The sequence below is a fragment of the Tiliqua scincoides genome, chromosome 7, assembly GCF_035046505.1.
Source record: "Tiliqua scincoides isolate rTilSci1 chromosome 7, rTilSci1.hap2, whole genome shotgun sequence".
Lineage (NCBI taxonomy): Eukaryota > Metazoa > Chordata > Lepidosauria > Squamata > Scincidae > Tiliqua > Tiliqua scincoides.
The window spans coordinates 2,633,456-2,658,788 of NC_089827.1; the positions used below are offsets into that span (position 1 = coordinate 2,633,456).

A 25,333-nucleotide genomic window follows, 5' to 3' on the forward strand; every position below is an offset into this window, starting at 1 on the left:
GCTTCCTCAGTTTCATTTGTGCAGTTTCTTGATGTACTCCTACTTTTTGTCAGTGGTAAAGCCTTTGGTTTGCAGATCTTGTAACTCAATGTGACTAGTACAGTCTTGATGAAGCACTGTCACTTCTAGTAGGTCAGAGGCTTTCGACATGAGCCTGTAATTTTTTATCGAGAGTATTCTGCATAATGTCATTTCAACAAAAAGTTGCAAAATGGTTTACATAGAAAAATAAACCCCTGGCAAAGTGCTCACAATTTAAAGAAAAGAAAAAAGAAATGACACAAAAGAGACAATAACAAATAGCCAATTGAAAATATCCTGTGCAGGGCTGAACAGGGACAGCTGCCCTTCACCTGCTCAGAGATCCTGCTTCAAGAGAACTGTCATTAAGATGCCTCGTGGTCTAGTTTGCAAGACCTAGTGACACAGTATGTGGGCCTAAACTGTCCAGAAATGCCCCAGTACTGAAATGTGGTTTTGGTAATGTGCAGTTTGAATTGGGAATATCACTGTGACAACTCATCACTTTGAGGTGGGGGTGAAGTTTGGTCCATAATCAGCTTGTCACCAGTGCCTTGACTTGGTTTTGTTTTTGTACAGAAAAGAAAAAAATGCAGTGCAGCTGGACGATGAAGGGGGAAGGACTTTCTTGCGTGTTCTGATTCACCTTATCATGCACGACTACCCTCCTTTGCTCTCAGGGGCTCTGCAGCTGCTGTTTAAACACTTCAGCCAAAGAGCAGAAGTTCTGCAAGCATTTAAACAGGTATAGTTTCATAGTGTGCCTGGAAATACAGTTTTTTAAAAAGACTGGTTTTTTAAAACGTACATTAAGTTGTTAGTGAGGCTGTAAGCCAAGAATCCCCAGACAACAGCCTGCAGGCCACACCCAGCACACCAACACCTTGTGACTGTCCTTCTGAGCCCAGTGACCTTGTAACATGGGAGCAAGACTGAATAATATGGCCTTGGCAGCTGAAAGTTTGAGTACCCCCCCTTGCCCTAAACCTTTTCTCGTAAAAATGCAGATGCATCCAGAATGTTTACGTACTGCGTTCGCCTGATGAGAGTAAAGGAAGTCAACAAGGTCACAGTTATTGACGCAAATCTTGCGCTTACCTGAACCCTTCCCTTTAGCCTCCGGATTTCACGTAGAAGGCAATGTTCAAACTGGACTATACCACCCAGGGACGTGCGGTGTGGGGGGGTGGCAGGTGAGACAGAACCTCCCCAACGGCATCCTCTGAAAATCACCATAGCCTAACTCAGTGATCACACACGCCATGCACAATCACCAGATTAGGCTGTGGTGATTTTCAGAGGACACCAGTGGGGAGGTTCTGTCTCACCTTCCCCGCCCCCCACACTGCATGTACCTGTTCCACTCATTTAATTACAAGGCTTTCCATCTTCTGAATTCACACAAGCAGCAAGTAGCAAAGAAAGTTTTTGTTTAGTATTTGACAGTTGCTGCATAATGACCTCCCCCCCAGCTACTAAATAGGGCTGTGCTGATGAGATGCATGAACAGCTGCAGTTCTCAGTTAAATGACAGTTGAGTGGCTGGGTGGCTGACATGTTTTGTGCAGGGAAGACAGATCTAATTGGGAACTGAACTAGGCTGCCTCCAGAGAAAAGTAGAGAGTGATTATGTGTGAATGAGAGTTAGCCAGGGCAGCATGTATGTTACGATTCAGTGAGAGTACCAAATAACTGCAAAAAGTGGTATTGGCTGCATATATAACTACCTAAGTTCTGGTTCAGGCATGATGCTAACCCATTAACTCGACTCTAGCACTTGAGAATGAATGATGGTGAGTCTTTTCATGTTTGGAAGGAAGATATTAAAAGCTTCTGCTTTCATTTGTGAACTAATGACATATCCCCATTACGTTTTCTTCGATGTTCCCATTGTGTTTGAGGAGCTATAGTTTTAACTGTGGTTAGTTGGCAAATCAGGTCATCAAATCACAGTTTGATCCTGGTTTGCTATATCTAACAACAGCTAGAACAAAACAAAAGTAAACCCCTCTGCGCCCCTGATGTAATAAGAGTGCGGCACATGTGAACTTGAGTCTTGATGTAGCCTCACATAGTGCATCACTATGGCTTAGCATTTTGTCTGGGACTAAATATTTCAGTTTTCGTTTTGTTTTTTTAAACCCTTCCCTGAACAAAAAGTATACTATACTAACCTTACGAGGGTAAAACGTATCCCAAAGTAAATCGTGCAAATAACAAATGGGCAAGAGGATTGCCTTGGATATGATACCTGGAGGTGAGTGAAAATGGCTTTATTTTTTTGTGGATTTTGGTGTTTTTTTAAAGGTAGAAGTGCAGAAAGTTATGTGTTTTTATTCAAAATTTATATTGTAAGTATTTTTAACATTATATATCTTTTCACATTATAAGTCACTTTAAAAGTGTACTAGATAGGTGATGTCGGTGGTGCAGAGGCAGCCATATTCATCACCCGTGCACCCCCTCATTAGATATTAAATAAAAACCAAATAAAATTGTTTTATTTTTTACAGATTTGGTTTTTTTGTTTTCATTTTATTTTACAAAAATGAGAAGTGCAGAAAACAGTGTTATGTGTTTTTATTTTATCTCCACCTCATTTTCACCTACCTCTAATGATACCAGTTGCAGAGGAAGAAAAAAACTATCCCCAACATCTCTTATTATGTACAGTATATGCAAGTATTCCAGAATGCAGAAAAATCTGATATCCAAAACACTTCTGGTCTCTAGCACTTTAGATAAGGGATGCCCAACCTATACAAATGTAAGCATGTATATTCCGAAGTTTAGAGCTGCAGCTTTGATAACATTTGCAATGGTTTATGGCTTTTACAGGTTCAGTTGTTGGTGTCTAACCAAGACGTGGACAATTACAAGCAAATCAAAACCGATCTTGACCAGTTGAGACTGACGGTAGAAAAATCCGAGCTTTGGGTTGAAAAGAGCAGCAGTTATGAGAGTGGAGAGCTGGGGGAAAGCCAGACAAAAGGAAGTGAAGAACCCATTGAGGTAGGTCTTTTTGCCAGGTGGGTGGTTTCAGTGTGAACAGCCATGATTGTAGGAATTGGATTAACCGTAAAAGAATTTGACAACAAATGGAAAGTTGATCCAAGCTGCTCCATAGCAGCTACTGGGGCCTACCCCAGGGTAGGGGGACAAATGTCCCCTTACCCCAAGGAGACCTCCAGCAGCTGCAAACCCCTCATGGGATGCAGAACAATCTGTGCCATTGCCACTGCATCACTGCACCAGGGTTGAGGTAGGACTGGGCTGTGAGGTATACTCCATCTTGTGCAAATTTTGCCTACAGTTAAGTGAAGCAGTGCTTAGTCTTCTGAGACTGAAGGACGCCAATGATGTTGCTTACACCTATTCTAATACTTTCCGTGTCTGTTGATATTTCACTCTTTTGAGTCATGCTCAGTATTTTGAAGTTAATTTTCTTCTTCTGCTTTAATGATAGGAACCAAATATTTTAAGTCCAGTCCAAGATGGAACTAAGAAACCTCAGATTGACAGCAATAAGAGTAACAACTACAACATTGTTATGGAGGTTGGTATACCTGCTAATGAAATGCTTCTAGATATTTGCTTTATTATTATTCATCGTATATGTACCATTGCTTATTATTTTCACATGGTACATATTTCTTTTTAATCACCAGATTTTGATCCGGCTAAGCAAACTCTGCATCCAGAGTAAAAAGTGTCGAAATCAACAACAGCGATTGCTCAAAAATATGGGTGCTCACAGTGTGGTGCTGGATCTTCTGCAGATACCCTATGAGAAGGTAATAAATAAATAGTGATGAGCATTTTGTAATTAGGACAATTGAATCATAGCAGACATTTGGGGTTGGATTGAATAGAGTCTGGCACTGTTCCGTCCAACCCACTGGCTTCAGTGAAGTCTGAAAAGACCCCCAAATGTCTATTAAATTACTTTTTGGTATCTGTAGGGCAGCGGTTTTCAAACTCTCAGGGAGTTTGAAAACTGCTGTACGTCTTTGCAGGGGCTGGGGGAAGGCAGCAGCACAATCCACTGGGGATTTTTGTGGAAGTGGAGCGTGATCGCTCCACTTTCAACGCTGTCTGGAGTCCTGCAGAAGGTCGCACAGGGCTCCCCGCACCTCCGGGAGGCTGCAGGAGGCTCTGGTAAGTGCAACCAAGCCCCTGCAGCCCCCTGAGTGGTGTGATCCTGGGAATTGCACCGCTGCTTCCTACCTGCCTCCTGGCAGCCCCTGCCCCTTAAGGGGGCAGAGGCCAGGGCCCACAGGCTGGGGCGTTGTGATGCCCCAGTCTGAAAAGCCCTGCTGTAGGGGATCTATTTCAGATGCCTCTGTGGATACTGAAATCCACAGAGAATTAAAATCCACAGGGAGGTGGTGCAGTAACATACTTAGGAGCAGCCCTTGGCCCTTTGGAGGTTGCACCCGGCCTTCTGGCTGCCTCAGAATCCTCCTGGACACAACAGGAAGCCACTTCCAGTTCGTGGGTGTTCTGAGGCACAAGGAGGCTTCATGTGGTCTCCCTGCACCTCAGAACACCTCTGGGAGTCGCTGGCATGAACCAAAAGTGGCTTCTGGTTGCATCCAAGAGGCCCTCTGAGGCCCTCTGCAGTGCGGGCTTGACATCTGAGGATGCTGAGCCCTCAGATAAGGAGTACCCACTGTAAATGCAGCTTCTAGAACATACTGTACTGGTTGAATTTGCCATCTAACTCAAACCAAATTCTTTCTGTCAAGTAGTTATGCAAAGGTGACTGGAATGAGGGAATGTTAAGTATGACAGTCAACTGCTACCACTTTTCATACAGAAGCCTGACTGTTATGCAAAGGATCTGCAAACTGGGTGTTTACATTGGTGCTAAGAAATTTGCAAGGCAATTGAACGGCTTCATTTGCAGGAATACAATCAAATTTCCCCAGCATGTGTATCTTTTGTGTGAAGAAAAACCCACAGGATCTTTCTGGAACAGTTAAAACTAAGAATCCAATGCCCTTATATTGATTGCTTTTAATATAATGGTTCTCACACATTTAGCACCAGGGCCCACTTTTTAGAATGAGAATCTGTCAGAATCCACCAGAAGTGATGTCACGACCAGAAGTGACATCATCAAGCAGGAACATTTTTAACAATCCTAGGCTGTAATCCTACCCACACTTACCCGGGAGTAAGTCCCATTTACTATCATTGATAAAAGAATATATATAGTAGCTTGTTAAAAGTACAGGTCTGTAACGTTTCCCCAAATGCAGTCACTTACCAGGGGAGCATCAAGTCTAATACATAAAAAATAAAATATTGAAATGATTGGGACCCACCTGAAATTGGCACTTGATCCACCTAGTGGGTCCTGACCCACAGTTTGAGAAACACTGTTTTAATGCATTGTGATTAGGACTGTCTGCTTAGTAAAAAAAATCAGGAATCAATTTGTTTGTTCACTTTGCACCTAAATAAAGCTATAGCCTGACAGAAAAAGAAGCATGCAGTGGGCCCTTGTTATCTGCAGGGAGTCCATTCCAGGACTCCCCATGGATACAGATTTTTGTGAATAATGAAACGGTGGAATGCCCTTATAGGAACTCCAGGACAAGACCAGAAGTGCCTCCTCACCAGAAGGCAGAGTGTGGCCTCCCCATTGCTCAGAAGGCCTCTGGATGCAGCCAGTCTCAGGCATGGAAGTATCTTCTGGTTGTTTCTGGGGGATCCTGTGAGGCCTTCCAGCTGTGGGCTTCGCACCCACAGATATTGAAATCTGAGAATGCCAAGCCTGCGGATAGGGACGCCCTTATATTTAAGAACAACCTAGCATTGAGCAGGGGTGCATGCTGCGCATGTCATTGTTGGCATTTGTTACAAGAGGGCATGTTCTCTTCTGTTGGTTTATTGAAAATTGTAATCAAATTAATCCAGCTGGTGAGTCAACTTAAGTGTTGCTTCTTGCTGCGTAACACAAAAATTGTTTATGTTGAATTTTTAATGTTTCCTATGCAATTCAGAAGTGCTGCTTCTTACCTTAATTTTTTGTACCATCAAAACAATTTTAGTTATCTTAGATTTTGTGTTCTTATCTATCCTGTTGCCTAATGTTTTGTAATACATGTCATCTAATACAACTTCATAGTGTAAACTGTGGTTAAACTATTGATACTGTGCCAAAAATTGCAGCATTTTTCAAATCCTCACAACAAAGTTAATAAACATCAAAATATTCAGATAAACGCAAAGTTGTTCACACTTCATTACACAGTGTATTTCATTTAATTTCACGTTTTTTATGTACCACCCTTCATCCAAGGACCTCAGGGTGCTGTACATAGCTCCTCCCCTTCTTTTGTTCTCACAACAACCCTGTGAGGCAGGTGAGGCAGAGTGATAATGACTGGCCCTAGGTCACCCAGGAAGCTTCATGGGGGAGCAGGGATTTGAACACGGATCTTCCAGGTCTAAGTCCAACTGCCAGACCATAACACAATCATAGCTCTCTTTTTGCTCTATTTTTCTCCAGTAGAACCTTGCAGCCCTGCCTTTGTTGCTTAGCAAAGCTGCCTGGCTTTCTCTTTAGCATTTGAATAATACTACTATAATTCTGTTATAATTATTGTAGCTAATAGGACTTTGCTGCCCCCTGAAGCTAGGAAAGGGCTTGAGGAATGTGACATTCATTTCCAATTACGTCAATGATAATACCTAACTGGCGTATCTGTTCTTTTGTCTGTGCCTTTAACTCTTAATGTACCTGAAGACTGACGAAAAGATGAATGAAATTATGAATTTGGCTCACATGTTTCTTCAGAACTTCTGTCGTGGAAATCCGCAGAATCAAATTCTCCTTCATAAACACCTCAACTTGTTCTTAACACCTGGTGTGAGTATGCAATTGATGCTCATTTCTAGGTGGATATTACAGATGATTGTATTTATCAAAAATTGCATTAAACTGCATTTTAAGTATTCAGATATATACCTTTCCCTCCTCCTTATTTCTTATTCAAATTCACTAATAGCAAGCACCAGTGCAGATGTAGAGGTGGGAGAAAATGGTTTTATTTTTTCATGCATTTCATTGCTTTCCAAAGTTAGGAGTGCAGAAAGCGGCGTTATATGTTTTTATTCAAAATTTACATTAGAATTATAAATTACGATTGCTTTAAAAGTGTACTAGGTAGGTGATATAGGTGGTATAATATCAGTAGATGCAGCTACAGTTATTACCCATACTACCCCCCCACCCATTACGTAATAAATAAAAACAAATACAACTGTTTTATTTTTAAGCAGAATTTTTTAAAACAAAAATGAGAAGTGAAGAAAGCAGTGTTATGTGTTTTTATTTTATCACTGTTTTCTCCCACCTCTAGATATATCCCTTCCCCCCTTCCCATTTCTTACTCAAATTCACAAGTAGTAGTAGACCAGTGCTGAGTCTAATCTGTGAGCTTCATTTAAGACAGTGCTTTCCAAACTCCTACAAGGGAGTTGGGAGCACTGTAGGTTGTTGCAAGGGGGGCAGGCAGCAACGCAATCCCCAGGATTGCACTGCTGCTGGGGACAGGAGAGTGTTTTTCTTCTTACCTGTAGCCAGTGCTGCAGTCTTGGGGGGCCTCTGCAGGGCTCCCTGTGCCTCCAGAAGTGTTAAAAGAAGAAAAAAATGGGCACTTCTGATTTCGTCGAGAAAACTGAAATTGCCTTATTTTTTTCTTTTTTTAACACTGCAGAGGGCTGCCCGCAACCCCCAGGACTGCAGTGCTAACTGCAGGTAAGTAGCAAACCCTTTCCTGTCCCCGGCAGCAGCGCGATCTCGGGGATTGCATTGCTGCCTTCCCTCCTCCCTGCCCCTTAAAGGGACATAGGCCAGTGCTTCCCTGGTTGGTAGGTTGCAACCCACCAGTCTGGGAACCACTGATTTAAGAAATCAGGAGCAGAATGCCCCCAGAGCCCTTTCTCATATGGAATTTTCTGTTCCTGCCTTTATCACAGTTGGAGCAGAACTAAGATGAACTGTAGTTAAGGCGAACCAGTTTCCTAACCTCCAAATAAAACTGGAGTTACTGCAGTGGCGTTCCCATTGGGGGGGGCCACAGAGCGACATTTTGCAGGGCACCTCAACATGCAGTGTAAGCTGTCCCTCCCCCTTGCCATCAGACCTATTCCTGGCAGCCGGAGCAAAGCGAAGGAGACAGTGAGGGGGAGGAGCAGCTTATACAGCATGTTGCAGCATCTGCAAAACGTAGTGCTGTGGCACTCCCTCTGGAATGCCACTGAGAACAGTGCCCCGATTCCTTGGTTTTCGCTGCAGCAGGTGGCTTGTAGTGTGATCCTTGGCTGCTTAGTTTTTGAAAAAATGAAAAGAAACATTCAAACACGATTCAAACAAGAGCAGATTTTTCAGAAGCAGAAGACGCTTAGATAACACTGCCCTTCCCTTTTATTGTGTTTAATACAGTGGTTCCCAAACTTTTTAGCACCAGGACCCACTTTTTAAAATGACATTCCATCAGGACCTGCCTAGGTTTACCAGACTTTTTAAAGAGGGGTCCTAGAAAGAAATAATATTTATTTTATTTATTTATAAGTAATAGCATCCAGAAAAAAGACCCTCACACATTTATCTCCCTATATTTACATGTGCTTGCCAACTGCAGGAACTCAGCGCTTTGAAGGGTAATTAGCGGCTACAGTATCTGATTTTTAATAGCCTCTGGGATTGAAGCAATTTGTTATTTGATCATTCCATCACCCTTTGGCGACCCACCAAAAATCAGGTTGCAACCCACCAGTGGGTCCCAACCCACAGTTTGGGAACCACTAGCTAAATGCACTATTATTAGATTTTGCAACTAAAGAAATCTAAAAGCTGATCAGTCATGTACTTTTCATTCTGTTAATCAGTTAATTAACTGATTAAAGTTGACATGAATAAAGGAGTAGCTTTGGGAGGAGAAAAAAAAGCAGGTTTTCTTTTTAGAAGACCTGATAACCTGCTGATATTCTGTGATAATGTATGCAAATGTCACAGCAGGTACCATCTTACAGGAGCCATTTAGTGTAAAATATGTTGGCATACATGGTTTTGGAAGCAATGTGCAGGGTGTACTCTTTCTCCCCCCCCCCCCCCGGCAGGGCCATTCGATCCCTGAAGACTCTTTTTTTTAAAACTTAATTTTCATTTTATGCAAAAAGACAAGAGAAATGTATGAAAAACAAGAATGTAACGCACACAGACATCATTCAAAACTAGTAAAAAGTGCACTGCATGTTGCCGTTGCTGCCTGCGTATTGCTATTGCTGCCTGGAATGGCTCCAATGGCAAGTGGGAGGGTCCGCTTACATGGCGCGATGTAGCACCTGCAGTACTTACGGGGCTGCCTCCCCATAGCTATGCCACTGGATGGGTCACGTGAAGTTCTTGTGGTTCATCTGACCTCTTGGCTGAGGCAGATAATTTATCTGTGGGTCAGGTGAACACAGTGCTGCAACACAGGGACACAACTCTCCTGTGAAAAAGATGCATGCCCCAGATCTCAAATCTTCTTTTATTAACCTTCAGGTACACGTAACTCAGGGTCCAGCCTTATCCCACTTTCCACTGTTGATGCAGCCGTGCCAACAGGGTGTGCATCCTGCAGTGGAGAGGCAGTCATGGAAGGGTAAGGGAAAGTTTGTTCCCTTATCTCAGAATTGCATTGTGTCTTCATTGGCACTGCAAAGTTGGCTAGGATTAGGCCCTCAGGCCTTCCTTGGGGGCATTTGTCAGGCTTTTGCGTAGCTTTCCAGGTCGGTTTGTCACAGGAGCAGTGCTGTTCTGTTGCAGAAATTTGCATTTCCTCTGCATTTTCTCAGTGCTTGCGCCAGTTTCATGTAAGCAGCATCTTTACTGTCTCGATGAGTGGCTTTTCCTTTGTTTTTCAATTAGCTTCTGGAGGCGGAGACCATGCGTTACATCTTCACCAGCAATTACCATCTGTGCAATGAAATTAGCAAGCGGGTGGTGCAGCACTTCGTACACTGCATCGAAACGCACGGCCGCCACGTGGAGTATCTGCGCTTTCTGCAAACCATTGTGAAGGCAGATGGCAAATACGTGAAGAAATGCCAGGATATGGTCATGACAGAGGTATGCAAAACCAGCCATGCCCCGTATATTTGACATGCGCACTTTCTCCTGATGTCACCACTACCATAGTTGTTGTTAGCCCTCCATATCTGCAGGGAATCTGTTCCAGGACCCTTTGTGGATACCGAAATTCACAGTTGCTGGAGTTTGCAGGGGGCAGGGTCACTGTGCCACAATTTCTCTTGTTAGGGCCGCACTGGGCCCTCCAGACGCTGTGCTGGGCCCATAGCTCACTCCATGTTCTCTCCGTCTCCTCAGAAGGCATCCATGACTTCTGGGCATGTCTGGGAGGTGCTCTGAGTCATGGGGAGGCCAGTGGAATGAGCCACAGACCTCCCTGCACCTCAGAACACCTCCTGGACACAACTGGAAGTGGCTTACGGTCATGTCTTGAGGCTCTCTGAAGTGTGGGCTCAGAATTTGCAGGTGGTGGAATCCATGGTTGCTGAGTCTGCTGATAAGAGAGGGCCTGCTGTATAATGCCATCAGTTTACATAGTTCATCCCCTGAGGGCTGGGGATAAGAATAGGCCCTCAGTTTGGCTATACTTGTCGTAAGAGGCAACTAAACAGCCACCGGGTATATGGGACTCGTCAGCCTGGGAAGGCAGCTCATCTGAGAGAAGCAAAACTCTGATCCCAAACCTCCACTGCCTTGTGGCTACATCCAGTTATGGAAAAGGCTTCAGGAGTCAACTTCGAGGCAAAATCCGGAGCCGGAGTCCCTGAGGCAGTTTATGGCTGAACACAGTCACATTCTGGCAACTGAGACGCCACTGGAACCAACCGTATTGGCCTCTGCCTTACCATTGGACCATTTCAGCGATGTGGAGAGGGGGGATTTGCTGCATGGGTAACAGTCTATCCTCCATATCTACCTTACCCAGGATTTGCGCACTGGAGAGGACACTGTTCCAGAACACTATTCAGAGCGCGATACCATAGTCTTCCGAGACTGAAGGATGCCAACAACAACTTACATAGTTCTTAACACTTGCTGCAGCTGAGGAAAAAAAGACAGGCTCTTGCACTGAGAAGCTTAAAATGATCCAGTCCCTCACAGCGTCCTTCACTTCCCCACCTGTCTGTGCTTTTCTACTGTGTAATTCTCTTATCACTGTAGCCCTCCCTGAACCTCTCCTGGAGTGGCACTTTCCCATGTACAGAGAGCTACGCTTGCCCACTGTTGCATTACACGCTGCTTGGACATTCCCCTTTTTAATGTGTATCCCAGTATATAGAAAGAATCAGGCCCCAGATGTCAGCATTGGAGGAAACCACAAAGGAGGAAGGAGGAAGCCTGGATAGGGATAAGTGAAAGAGTGCTTGCGCTTGAGGAAAGTGCATTTACATTAATTGCTTTTCTTCCCTGCTGATGCAAATGTGGCTTGCCTGCCCCACAGATGTACAGCCTGATCCAACTTAAATCCTTGCTTGGCAATGCAGGCTACACTGTATCCTGCAGGGGATTTTTGGCTACTGGAGTTCTCCTTGGGGTAAAGGGACATTTGTCCCCTTGCCCCAAGGTAAGCCCCAGCAGCTGTAATGAGTCGACTTGGGCCTGCGCCAGCAATATCAACCCAGGAAGTGGGCTGGGGTATGGCATGCACCAGTACCACCAATCCCTCCTCTTTCCTGGGCCCAGTCCTTCCACCCTGCCCCATCTCACCCCCATTCCATCCCCTTCCTGCCCTCCCCCTGCCCCTGCGCTGGACTTATCTGCTGAGGGAAGGCTCTGTCTCCTAAGACCAGCTCTAGGCAAGTGACTTAGGTAGTGAGAACTGAGGACTCCACCCCTGGCTCCACGCTCAGAGTGGTATCCAGGAAAGCCAGTTAAACAATTGGAATTTTATAATAGAATTCATGACATTGCATCAAATCTGGTTTCAACTGAATATTTAAGGGCTGGAAAAACTTGAAGCAATTAAACGGATGAAAAGTTTTTTTCCCCTCCTGATCTCATTTCAGCTCGTCAATGGGGGCGAAGACGTGCTGGTGTTTTATAACGACCGAGCGTCGTTTCCGATCCTTCTTCAGATGATGTGCTCGGAGCGAGACCGAGTGGATGAGAGCGGACCTCTGGTTTACCACATCACCCTGGTGGAATTGCTCGCATCATGTACAGAAGGGAAGAACGTCTACACTGAGATCAAATGTAATTCCCTTCTCCCTCTGGATGACATTGTGCGAGTGGTGACTCACGATGACTGCATTCCGGAGGTAAGCTGGACTCTGCAGCACAGCGAGTGACGAGCAATTGCAAGAGCATTTTCAGAGCTTCTGAAAAAAAATCGAGGCAGCATGCTGGGTAGCCAGGCTGAAAACAGCCCCAGGGTCTCTGCTGAGTGTCAGATTGTTAGCAACAAAGAGGTAAATCAGGGTGTTTGACATAAGTAAAACATGAGGTAATTCTATGAAGCATTTATTGTTTTTTTCCATGCTGATGTCACACCACAGTGCAATTTGGGAGCAGGGACAATGTTGCAAGGAACAGTGTTTTGCCATTTAAACAGGCTGGAATCTTTGCCTTTGCTCTTGTATTAGAACACAGCAGATACAGCCTTGGACATTCCAGTTGCTAAAAATGTGCAGAAAAGTAATAAATATTTCTTTAAATACATTAGAGGAAGGAAACCAGGCTGGAAGGTGAATGGACCGTTAAATAACAAAAGGGGTGTCTGGTCCAGAGTGTGACCACACATTGATCCAGGGCAGTAGCGCCTAGTGCTTAACGCTCACACCCCTCCCATTGCCCTCTCTTCTTGTTTGGACATGTAGCTCACCGGGAAAAGTCTTGGTAGTTTGAATCTGCTGCCACAGATGAGTAGATCAGGCTAGCCAGAGTGGCTGTCTGGGCAGAACCCCAAACTCAGGGGTCTCTGTAAAATCAGTCATGCCTGCAGAGTGAAGGGATGAACAATTCACTGATTTTCTTTTAACAAGGCAGATTCAAAATGATGTAAAAGATTTATCATTAAAAAGTTGAATTAAAAGAAACAACAAAATCAAGTGAACAAGGAACAAAAGCAAGCACTAAGTTTAGAAAAGATTGGTCTGGTCCGGAGGGCAGGAGGTCTGGTCTAGAGGGTAGAGCCTCCGTTTGCCTGAAGATAACATCCGAAGGTCGCCAGTTCGAGGCCACCGGCACTGTGAATGGCGAGACCTTGAAGCAGCTGACAAGCCCAGCCGAGTTATTTCACCTGCTCTTTGGCCGCTGTCAGCCTGTGTGGGAGGAAAATGAAGGCCAGAATGTGATACCAGATCATTAAAGATCCATCTGAAATGTTGTGGTTCTTGAAAGACAGAACCTTCTTCAATTGTAAAAATCCCTATTGGGATTTAGTATTGCCTGCCTATGTAAACTGCCTTGAATTAAAGTCTGAGGAGAAATCTGATGACCAAGAAAGGCGGTATATAAATACATGTATTATTATTATTATTATTATTATTATTATTATTATTATTATTATTATTATTATTATTATTATTATTATTATTGTCCACCTGCAATCATACAAATGGCTAGCAGATGGTACTGAGGAAGCATGGTTCAACTAGGGGCTCTTGTGGCAGAGTTCAATTTACTTTAAAATGCAAGAGCACAGCTTATAGAAGACAATCCAAAATTAACATAAAATCTTGCAGTTTCTGGTTAATACTGATTCATATCATTTTACCTGGATCAGGGCCAGTCTTAGGAGCTGCAGGGGCCCAACTGGAAAAATTTTTTGGCAGGACTGCAGGTTCACAGGAAAGGTCTACAGAATCTTAAGAGTTAAAACAAAAATTGATTATTGACTTTATATCTCTGTGGCTATGCGGATCTGTGGAACTGATTGTATTTATAACCACAAGATGACCTTTTTTCATAATACTTTAAACATTGCCACTCCTGACAAATATTTTGTGAACTGCAAGAAAATACTCTACTCATGGCTGTAGTTTACCCAGTTTTTTGTGTTTGACATTCCAGGTGAAGATTGCATATGTGAATTTTGTCAATCATTGCTATGTGGACACTGAAGTGGAAATGAAGGAAATCTACACCAGTAACCACATCTGGAAGCTATTTGAGAACTTCCTTGTGGACATGGCCAGGGTAAGTTTTTTTGATCCGTTAATACTGCAGAAATTACAGTGAAGGCAATATATTGAGATGTAAGGTTTCTGCTTCTGCAATTGTCTGCATTTTCAAAGGCACAAATCCCTGAAGTTAGTGATATGGTACAAGGGCATTAATTTTGGTATATTTTTTTTTCTAGTATTTTACTATGTATTGGTATTAAGAGTGTCCAGAGTGCTGACACTTCAGATATAATCAGTGAACAGGAGCAACTCTTTTCACTCTCTTTCCACACCATTACTCTGTCCACTACAGGTATGCAACACAACCACAGACAGAAAGCACGCAGATGTTTCTTTGGAGAAGTACGTCACTGAACCAGTGATGAACATCGTGAGTGGCTTCTTCAATTCTCCTTTTTCAGACAACAGCACAAGCCTCCAGGTGAGAGACATCTACAACAAATGTTCACTTTGGACTGTTATGGTCACATTTGGGATAGACAGTTATAAGTGCATGAATTTCTAGTAACTTCAATTTCTTTGGTGGTACTCGCTGCTAATGTGAAGATGAGGGTTATTTCAAAAAGAGAAAATAAGTCCTCTCCAGAAAAAGAAAAATACTTCTCATCAGAAAATCTTTCTTAGAATGTAGTGTAATATTTGATATCCATGCAGAATTTTATACGAGCAGAATAGTGCAGTATTCATACTTAATTGAGGATTTGAAGATCAAAATCAACAGATCACTGCCAAGTGTACATTGGGCCCTTGGTATCCACGGGGGATCTGTTCCAGGATCCACTGTGTATACCAATAATTAAATATGTGGAGGGTGGCGGCGGAATGGGTGCTGCAATAACTTACATGGGGGCCTTTCTCGGCTCTCCAGAGTGTGTGCAGGTCCTCCCAGCCTCCTCAGAAGGCCTCCTGAATGCGACTGGTTGTGTCCGGAGGTGATATGAAGTGCGGGGAGGCCACATTGCGGGAGGTGGGTCTGGGAACACCACCATGTTCACCACTTGAACACTTTCCCATGTTTGAGAACACTTTCCAGCCACGAGCAGAAGCCACTTCTGGTTGCATTCAGGAGGTCTTACGAGGCCCTCCAGCCATGGATGCCGTCCATTGATAAAGAGGGCCCACTGTATACTTGGTAGGATCTCTTCAGATTAATCCTGAAGCTTTTTAAAATTCAGTTTGTGTGCAACATAAGAAGCCAATGTTATTTTTTTCTGTCACTTCTTCTCTGCCTCTTTCTGAGCCTGAGGCTACGCTTGTTCTTCCAGAGAGTGGCCAGTGGGGTCACGCTGCCAGGGGCTGGAGTTGCCGTCTAGGAGAATGGATACACCAGGACACAACCAGTCTCCTTGAGAGCCAATCTGGCTCCCAGCTTTTTCCTGCTGTTAGGCCAGCAGAGCCATCCTGAGACAGGCAGTTGTGGATGCTGCTTAGCAGTGGCGGAAGGTCTGTCTGCCTGAAAGCCACAGGGAAGAAGAAGCCTGAAGACATTTAATCTAATATTATGAATGTGTGTTTTCTGTTATAACTGAGCAGACGTGCCCTTGCAAGGACATGCCTACTGGAAGGGAAACATCTCAGCTGTCCTCCTGGAGTCTCCTCCAAAATAAATATGGACAAAGGCAAAGATAAAGAGTGTGAAAATGCTGCCTAGTGGATATGAATAATATAGGGGTTTGCAATGTAATTGGAGAATTTAATTGCTCTCTTTGGTGAAAATGCCTTGCAAAGCCAAGTTTAAATGACACTATTCTAAAGCCAGGTGTTTCAGAATTGCTGGTTTCTAATGAGTCAGATCGGGAAGGGCTGGGGGTTGAATCTTTGATTTGGCCCTGTGGAAGAACATCAAATATTTACATCAGTGCTTTACAGTCCTCCCCCATATCTGTGGGGATTCTGTGGATATGGAAATTGCGGATATGGGGGAACCCTATTTAAATTACAATACTCCATGCCCCCATGCCGATTACCTCCGTTTTTCTTTGCTAGCAGTGAAAGCACGTATTTTGTTGCTTAACCGAGGAACAATTTCTTGCTTAACTGAGGCAGGCAGGAGGCCTGCATGCTACAGGATGGAGACTAATTGAACTTTAACAGGAAGTAAGGCAGTTCGTGCTTCTTATTTACATTCTGGCTGTGTCCCTCTAGTGCGCAGGCTGCCTGCTTGCATGTCGCGTTCCTGTGTTAAGCAAGAAACTGTTCCTCTGTTAAGATAGAAAATCTGTGTATCCACTGCTAATAAGGAAAAATGGAGGTAATGGGTGTGGGGGGGGAGAACTGCATTTATGTGAAACAGTGAACCAGATCTGAGTATAGGGATGCCTGTATTAGAATTTGTTTTGGTGTTGTATCATAACACAAGGCAATTGTTGCTTATCTTAAAATACTTTAGCTTCTAAAGTAGAACCTTTTTTTGCTTTCAGACACATCAGCCTGTTTTTATTCAGCTGCTGCAGTCTGCTTTTCGAATTTACAACTGTTCCTGGCCGAACCCAGTGCAGAAGTCTTCGGTGGAGTCTTGCATCAAAACATTGGCTGAAGTTGGTAGGTGAAAGTCTGATTTTTCATTCTTGCTTTTAGCTTTTCTATTTTATTTTAAAATGTTCATAGCTCCATCTCTCCCCCTCCCCCGCCCGGAAGGGAGGCGCTCAAGACGGCTCACAACATACCAAAACACACAGTAATAAAATGCAAACATGCATTTAGTGCCAGAATAAATGCTTCTTCTATGCTTGTGTAATATCACAGTGTGTTGGTTACATTCCCATATTACTTTTCAAGGTGTACACACATCACTTTTGGTATGACTCTAAAAATAAGATCATAGGTCAAAATAACCCAAGAAGACATGATTCTGACAACACTGATGTATTTGAATGTAGTACTCCTGTGGCTCTGATCAGTATTTTCTTCCCTTCAGGAAGTTTTGATGAAGAACTATTTTATTGACTTGTTTCAAAGCTGCTGTGTCTTATTCATTGTGACTTTATGGTGGTACTAAATTATAACCTGCCATTGGTAGCGATAGGCACCTACGTGATGGCTCTGCAATCAGAAGGACCTGCCCTCCAGGTGCTTCCATTGTGGTGCTTTCTTTGGTACTTGGCGAGGAGAGTTGTTCCCTTTTGAAAACTGCGTCCTTAATTATTATAATTAGCTGCACACTTTCCCATGCATTCAGCACTATCAGCAAAATAAGGTGCTACCTGCTGAAATAACTGAAGTTTTCAAATAGGAAAGGGGTGTGTGCGCATGTTTTGATTCTCTCTTTACTTAAAAGTTGTTTCCAAAGTTCAGCTTTGGAATTTTGGTAACTCCCTCTTAGTACTGCCCCATCTATCTCATTGGTCTGTGTTATTGAACTAGGCAACTTTTAATATTTTGTGTTTCATAGTATAACTTAAAAATGAAAGCAGTAGTAGATGAAGCGCGTGGCGAGAGGGGCAGAGGTCAGAATGCAGGGAGGTGCGGAGAGGCCAATGGCATGACTGGGGCAATGCACTCCCCAGTCCTCCTGGTATTTCCTGGGCTTGTTGCAGGACTGGGAGGTAATGGACCACACAGTGTTCGTCACTGGAAGCAGCAAGCACCACGAACAGGGCTCACCCACCCTCACTTTGCTCCAAACCGCTTTAAATGGAACCATTCAGGAAGTGGGGGTGTGTCTGGCACACAGTGATGTGTAGAGGGGTGACATTTCTGTCTCCCTGCCTCAGGACACAGGAAGTTCTCGTATACCACTAAATGAAAAGTTTTGTTCATGTTCAATAGAGGCCTTCTGGACATATTTTATACTCTAGTTTTGGAACAGGAGAGTGGCTGTGATTAGGAAACTTGTAGCTTCTTTGTCAGCTTCTTGTTGGACCAGACTCTCTTTGTGAGTCTGGAAAACGTGGTAGCTGCTTTACCGATGCGTTTGTTTAGCTCGGTATCGAGAGAAAGAGTGTCGGAGATCGTTGAGCCAAGGTACACAAAGTCATGGACAACCTCCAGTTCATGCGCAGAGATTGTAATGCAGGGAGGTGAGTCCACATCCTGAACCATGACCTGTGTTTTCTTCAGGCTGATTGTCAGTACAAAATCTTGGCAGGCCTTGCTAAAACGATCCATGAGCTGCTGGAGATCAAAGCGCCCTACAGGTAGACCACAGCTGCGATACAAGGACATCTGCAAGAGGGATCTGAAGGCCTTAGGAGTGGACCTCAACAAGTGGGAAACCCTGGCCTCTGAGCGGCCCGCTTGGAGGCAGGCTGTGCAACATGGCCTTTCCCAGTTTGAAGAGACACTTGGCCAACAGTCTGAGGCACAGAGGCAAAGAAGGAAGGCCCATAGCCAGGGAGACAGGCCAGGGACAGACTGCACTTGCTCCCAGCGTGGAAGGGATTGTCACTCCCGAATCGGCCTTTTCAGCCACACTAGACGCTGTTCCAGAACCACCTTTCAGAGCGCGATACCAGAGTCTTTCGAGACTGAAGGTTGCCAACTGTCAGCTTCTTTGTTCTCACAGGTTAGGTTGAAGACTTTTACTGGTCTATCAAATACACTTTAAAAATGATGATAGTATTTGGTGGTTAGGGAGGTTATGAAAGAGCCGTCAAGTGTTCCTAAATAACCTTGTTACATGTGTGCTGAGGCCTCTGTGGTCATGTGGTGATGGCATCTGGCCTGGACGCCTTTAAAAGGGGATTGGACAAGTTTCTGGAGGAAAAATCCATTGCGGGTTACAAGCCATGATGTGTACGTGCAACCTCCTGATTTTAGAAATGGGCCATGTCAGAATGCCAATGCAAGGGAGGGCAACAGGATGAGGTCTCTTGTTATCTGGTGTGCTCCCTGGGGCATTTGGTGGGCTGCTGTGAGATACAGGAAGCTGGACTAGATGGGCCTATGGCCTGATCCAGTGGGGCTGTTCTTACATTCTTATGTTCTTATGCATGAGACATGTTGGAGAGCTCTAAGAGTGTGTACTGTATAGTCTAGCACAGTATGAAGGCTTCCCTCCCACACATTTTGACCTTATTGCTGGGTGCCAGTAGTTCCTTATTCCAGGCTGGAAACAATTCTGGCTGAAGCAGAACCCCCAAATCCAGTGCAAATTCTAATTCACGTGGAAGCCCATCACATCCCCTGTTTAAATCCTGTTTTCACTCATTGCAAGTTCTTTTCATACTTTCAAAATTTCTCTAAACTGGAGCAACCAAATAATATGCATCTAAATAATTCACATGTAGTACTTTAAGGGAGATCGATATATTCTGAAGAGTGAAGCAGAAGACAACGCAATTAAAAATAAATATTTATGTTCACATTTGTTTGTCAGTACTGTATTTCAAAATGGAAACTCATGTTTCATGTTGTTTTTTAAATAATGAACTATGTAATAAATGAAAGATAAACTGTCTACAAGCTACAAGAAAATAAGCCGGCAAAGGTTTTGTTTACAGCTTAAGCCTTCAACTGTGACCTTTTACGATTGATGTAAATCTTAAGTACAAACAGAATTATACATTTAAGAATCATTCTAAACAAAGGATCGTGTTTTTTCTTTGGCTTCCTTTGTGATAGTTTTAATTAGCTTGAAAGTCTTTGAAAAGCTGTAGTATTTGACGGCTAATCAGCCACTGATGAAGAAACTTGTTCACTTCAAATAATACCTGGAGAAGTGTGATTGTTTCAGTATACCACGTGAATGATACATTTCTCATAAGAAGACCAAAAGCCCATTGAGTCCAGCTTCCTGAAGTGGCACTGCATCCTGTTGTTCCCTTGCACCTGGCATGGCAGAGATAGCCAACTACTTCTAAAACCAAGACACTGCATGTACCCACCATGGCTTGTGACTTGTGATGGCATTTTCTCCCATAAATCTGCCCAATCACCTTCTAAAGGCATACGTTCACTTTGCATCTTCATACATAATCCTAAAAAAAAGTTGTCCAATAACATTCCAGATGCTTGAAGTGATACCTCAATAAGAACATAAGAACAGCCCCACTGGATCAGGCCATAGGCCCATCTAGTCCAGCTTCCTGGATCTCACAGCGGCCCACCAAATGCCCCAGGGAGCACACCAGATCACAAGAGACCTGCATCCTGGTGCCCTCCCTTGCATCTGGCATTCTGACATAGCCCATTTCTCAAATCAGGAGGTGGCACATACGCATCATGGCTTGTACCCCGTAATGGATTTTTCCTCCAGAAACTTGTCCAATCCCCTTTTAAAGGCGTCCAGGCCAGATGCCATCACCACATCCTGTGGCAAGGAGTTCCACAGACCAACCACACTCTGAGTAAAGAAATATTTTCTCTTGCCTGTTCTAACTCTCCCAACACTCAATTTGAGTGGATGTCCCCTGGTTCTGGTGTTATGTGAGAGTGTAAAGAGCATCTCCCTATCCACTCTGTCCATCCCCTGCATAATTTTGTATGTCTCAATCATGTCCCCCCCAGGCGTCTCTTTTCTAGGCTGAAGAGGCCCAAACACCGTAGCCTTTCCTCATAAGGAAGGTGCCCCAGCCCCGTAATCATCTTAGTCGCTCTCTTTTGCACCTTTTCCATTTCCACTATGTCTTTTTTGAGATGCAGCGACCAGAACTGGACACAATACTCCAGGTGTGGCCTTACCATCGATTTGTACAACGGCATTATAATATTAGCCGTTTTGTTCTCAATACCTTTTCTAATGATCCCAAGCATAGAATTGGCTTTCTTTGCTGCAGCTGCACATTGGGCCGACGCTTTCATGGACTGCTGCTGATCCTGTCCCTTCCCAGGCCTGATCCACCCTTCTCCATGCCCCCATAAATGCCCCATTCTGCCCACTCCTGCACCATTAAACTCCCACCCTGCCCTCCTCCAACCACTTTCATGGGCTTACCTGCTCTGATGGATCTCTGTAGGTCTGCCTGTGTCCAGGAGGCTGCTCGGGCCTTCCTGACAACAGGCCTGCAGTGTACATTGGAGGAGGCTGATTTATGACTGCTGTAAATGATGTAAATGATTTAATAGTGATGATACTGTCACTGTCATTTCTAGATCTATCTCCAGCAGCCATATCCTTCAAATCTAAGGATAAGATTTTTCGTGGTTCAAATTCTAATTCTAACCCTAAGATTTATTAACTGTTGTTAAATTTCTGGGCATTCCCAAAATATATGAAAAAAATTTGCCCTGATAGGTAGAAAATACCAACATTTATCTTGAACAGATGGATACGTTTTTGTGAATCTATGAGTCAGATGGCATTGATAAATGATAATGATTTATCTGATAATAACCATAATAACCATAGTCTTGCTTGGCATAGTAATTTCCATTCTGGTTCTAAGAATGCACAGTTGGATCTATGCTATCATTTTCCCTTGGTTATCTGTACTTTATCTAATGCAGTCATCAAGTATATATAGATTTTACTTATATACTTTTGTTGATCTGTAGTGGAAAAGGTTGAGAATCACTGCTTTGGCCTATCTAATTTTTATCATTTTAGATGAATATCTGTAATCTATTTGCATCTGCAAATACTAATCTAATACTTTTCTGTTACGACTCTGTCCTTCCAAAGCAAAGAATCGTGGCATTGCAATACCTGTAGATCTGGACAGCCAAGTCAACACACTGTTTATGAAAAGTCACTCTAACATGGTTCAGAGAGCGGCGATGGGTTGGAGAATGTCTGCCCGCAGCGGCCCACGCTTTAAAGAAGCCCTTGGTGGACCCTCCTGGGATTACAGGAATATCATCGAGAAGCTGCAGGTGAGGTGGAAACTATAAAAATGTGTGCTTTTAAAAATGTCTATGAGGTGTATACCAGCCATTTTCAACCACTGTGCCATGGCACACTGGTGTGCCACGAATGGTCCACAAGTGTGCCACAGGAATTTGGGGGGAGGTCATTTATTAATAGGGCCAATGGGAGATGTGAGCCCCCACTGGCAGCATGGTGTGCCTTGTCAATTGTCAAAGACCTGGTGGTGTGCCTTGACCATTTTAGTGCCTTGTCAGTGTGCCATGAGATGAAAAAGATTGAAAATCACTGGTGTATACAAATACAGGCCTGTGACCTAGAAGAGAGAGAAAACAGTTTTATTTTTTTGCAGATTTAAGTGCTTTCTAAAGTTAGAAGTGCAGAAAGTGGTGTTATGTGTTTTTATTCAGAATTTACTTTATATCTATAAATTATAATTGCTTTAAAAGTGTACTAGGTAGGAGATATAGGTGGTATAGTGTCAGCAGATGCAACCACAGTCGTGACCCAGGCGCCCCCCCAATAAAATAATAAAAAGCAAATGAAGTAGTTTTATTTTTTTTGCAGACTTCAGAAGTTTTGTGTGTGTGTGTGTGTGTGTGTGTGTGTGTGTGTTTTGTTTTACAAAAATGAGAAGTACAGAAAGCGGTGTTACGTGTTTAATTTAGTTATCATCATTTTCTCTCACCTCTACCTGTTAGGGGTAGTGCGTAGAGTGGTTAGATGAGGTTGATAATCAACACTGCAGGAATATGGCTTCTATTTCGGTAGCCAGCTCATCATTCAAACTGGGTAAAGGAAGGAAAAGGAGCATTTGTCCTACTGTGCAATTATAAAACTCATCATAAATGTTCTTGGGGTGGCCAGTTCTAGCCAAGACTACAGTGTGACACCCCCCTCTTGGTACTTCATTTTTTAGGATGTGGTGGCCTCTTTGGAACAGCAGTTCAGCCCCATGATGCAGGCGGAATTTTCAGTGTTGGTTGACGTACTGCACAGTCCTGAACTTCTCTTTCCCGAGGGTAGTGATGCGAGGATCCGATGTGGGGCTTTTATGTCCAAGTAAGTGCCTGAAGAAACCTTTTTATAGTATTTATTTATAAGAAAAAAAAAACATATTCTATTGCTTACTTTAGGGCTTGTCAGGCTGGTGAGAGAAGGGCCCCTTCTCAGGTATACAACAAATACTTAAAGTTGTCAATAAGTTATTGGAAACTGCAATTGCAAGCAAAATTACTTAATAAATAATAATAATAATAATAATAATAATAATAATAATAATAATAAAGGTATTTATATACCGCCTTTCTTGGTCTTTATTCAAGACTTTATTCAAGGCGGTTTACATAGGCAGGCTTATTTAAATCCCCGTAGGGATTTTTACAATTGAAAGAAGGCTCTATCTTTCAAGAGCCACAACAATTCAGAAGTTTCGTTCTGATCTGGCCTCCATCCTCCCATGCTCAGAGCAGATGGAATAGGTCGGCTTCAGCTTGTCAGCTGCTTCAAGGTCGCACGGTGCCACTGGCCTCGAACCGGCGACCTTGTGGATGTTATCTTCAGGCAAATGGAGGCTCTACCCTCTAGACCAGACCTCCTCCTGACATATAACAAAGTCAATTTTAAGATAGGCCAAGTGATGTATGTTAACAAGAGTTACATTCCTACCGCATATATCTGATCACAAAAACATCACCAAACTTTTAAGTGAAGACCCCAAACATGTCTAATATTAAACATTGAAATAAATGTGAACTTTCTGGGCTGGGAGAAAAACCACACAGTCTAGGGAAGAACATGCGGGGGGGAGGGGAGGGCCCTTCTTCCACCAACACAGCACAGAGCTCCACTCTCCACTCTCGGCAACATGGTAAGGACAGGAGACTTGGGAGGTGTGCCCGTCACAACCCAGAGCACTGTACTGGGGAAGATGTTCCTCATTCCTTCCCCATTGATGCCCCTGTGTCCTGCCTTTCCCTTTTGTCACAAAGTCACCCAAGGAGATGAATAATAATTAAAAAATTCAATAGAAACAAAGCCAGAAAAAGGCAGGGGGAAAAAACAAAAAAATACAGCAAAAACAAAAAAAAGCAGAACAAATAATATATTTCACATTTTTATTTTTTAATCTTCAGACTCTACCAGAAAACAGGCAGGGAGGGTGCAGTTTGTAGCTCAAGTTTCACAGCTTAGGTGTCACTGCTGAGAAGCCCCTTCCCCTCGTGGCTGCTAGTCAAGCCTTGGCTAATGGCAGTGTATGCGGGAGGACTCTCCAGATGACCTCAGCGGGCTTTGAATTAAATTAAATTTAAAAAGTATTAAAAAACACATTTTGCTGCACTGCTGCGAATGATTGAAACAAATGTGCAACACGTCTCCTCATAGTAAGCCCCACTATGTGCAGTGGGGCTTACTCAAAGGAAAGCGTCTAGCCTAGACGCCTTTAAAAGGGGATTGGACGAGTTTCTGGAGGAAAAATCCATTATGGGGTACAAGCCATGATGTGTATGCGCAACCTCCTGATTTTAGGAATGGGTTAAGTCAGAATGCCAGATGTAGGGGAGAGCACCAGGATGAGGTCTCTTGTTATCTGGTGTGCTCCCTGGGGCATTTGGTGGGCCGCTGTGAGATACAGGAAGCTGGACTAGATGGGCCTATGGCCTGATCCAGTGGGGCTGTTCTTATGTTCTTATGTTCTTATGAAAGTGTGCATAGGACTGTGGCCAAAATAGTGTTTCCTGGATTACGTTCCATTGGCAGTGGGTATGATTTATTTTTCTGTTCATTGGATCAGGCCGGCCGTAAATAGCCCTGCCAAAACAAATGAAGTGTAAAATCAGGTATGTTTTTTTTTCTCCCCTCCAGTGCTATCATATATATGTATTTGTATTTTGACCATTTGTATACAATGCTAACAAAATATTTTGGTTATAAAATGCAATCATAAATCTTTAATCTTTGAGATACCAGCTGCCACTCTGTTTGAGTGCCCTAGTTCTGAACAGCAGGGAAAACAGAAATAAAGATTGAAGGAACTTGATATATAAAGTGATATATTTCCTGCCAGTCTGAAAAACAAAACTAAGAAAGATTATTTTTTAAATGCCATAAATCTTAAATATTCTATTTAAATATGCTGCACCAATACTTTATAGAAAGTGTCTATATTTAATTTGCGTTGGATGGGAGTGAGACAAAGTAAATTCCCTGAATTTTATAATCTGTTGTCAAATTTAATATAACTCAGGGTGGGCTCCCTTCTGTCTCCACCTTTACTTGGCTCTAAGTAACTCATGCTTTTTATTTGCAGTCTGAGTGCCTGCCCCAAAGCGTGTTAATATTGGCTCTTCCATG

The 25,333-nt window shown here is 43.4% G+C and overlaps 1 protein-coding gene across 3 annotated transcripts in view; it reads left to right on the forward strand.

Moving 5' to 3' along the window:
- Positions 1–25,333, forward strand: part of ITPR2 (inositol 1,4,5-trisphosphate receptor type 2) — a 215,222-nt gene that overhangs the window by 79,401 nt on the left and 110,488 nt on the right. For all 3 annotated transcript variants that reach the window (XM_066633900.1, XM_066633901.1, XM_066633902.1), the window contains 12 exons: positions 601–766; positions 2,860–3,033; positions 3,488–3,577; positions 3,690–3,815; positions 6,779–6,901; positions 9,950–10,150; positions 12,118–12,369; positions 14,123–14,248; positions 14,528–14,656; positions 16,656–16,776; positions 21,797–21,987; positions 22,899–23,041. In XM_066633900.1, the coding sequence (XP_066489997.1) occupies positions 601–766; positions 2,860–3,033; positions 3,488–3,577; positions 3,690–3,815; positions 6,779–6,901; positions 9,950–10,150; positions 12,118–12,369; positions 14,123–14,248; positions 14,528–14,656; positions 16,656–16,776; positions 21,797–21,987; positions 22,899–23,041 (1,842 nt within the window). The remainder of the gene's footprint in view (positions 1–600; positions 767–2,859; positions 3,034–3,487; positions 3,578–3,689; positions 3,816–6,778; positions 6,902–9,949; positions 10,151–12,117; positions 12,370–14,122; positions 14,249–14,527; positions 14,657–16,655; positions 16,777–21,796; positions 21,988–22,898; positions 23,042–25,333) is intronic.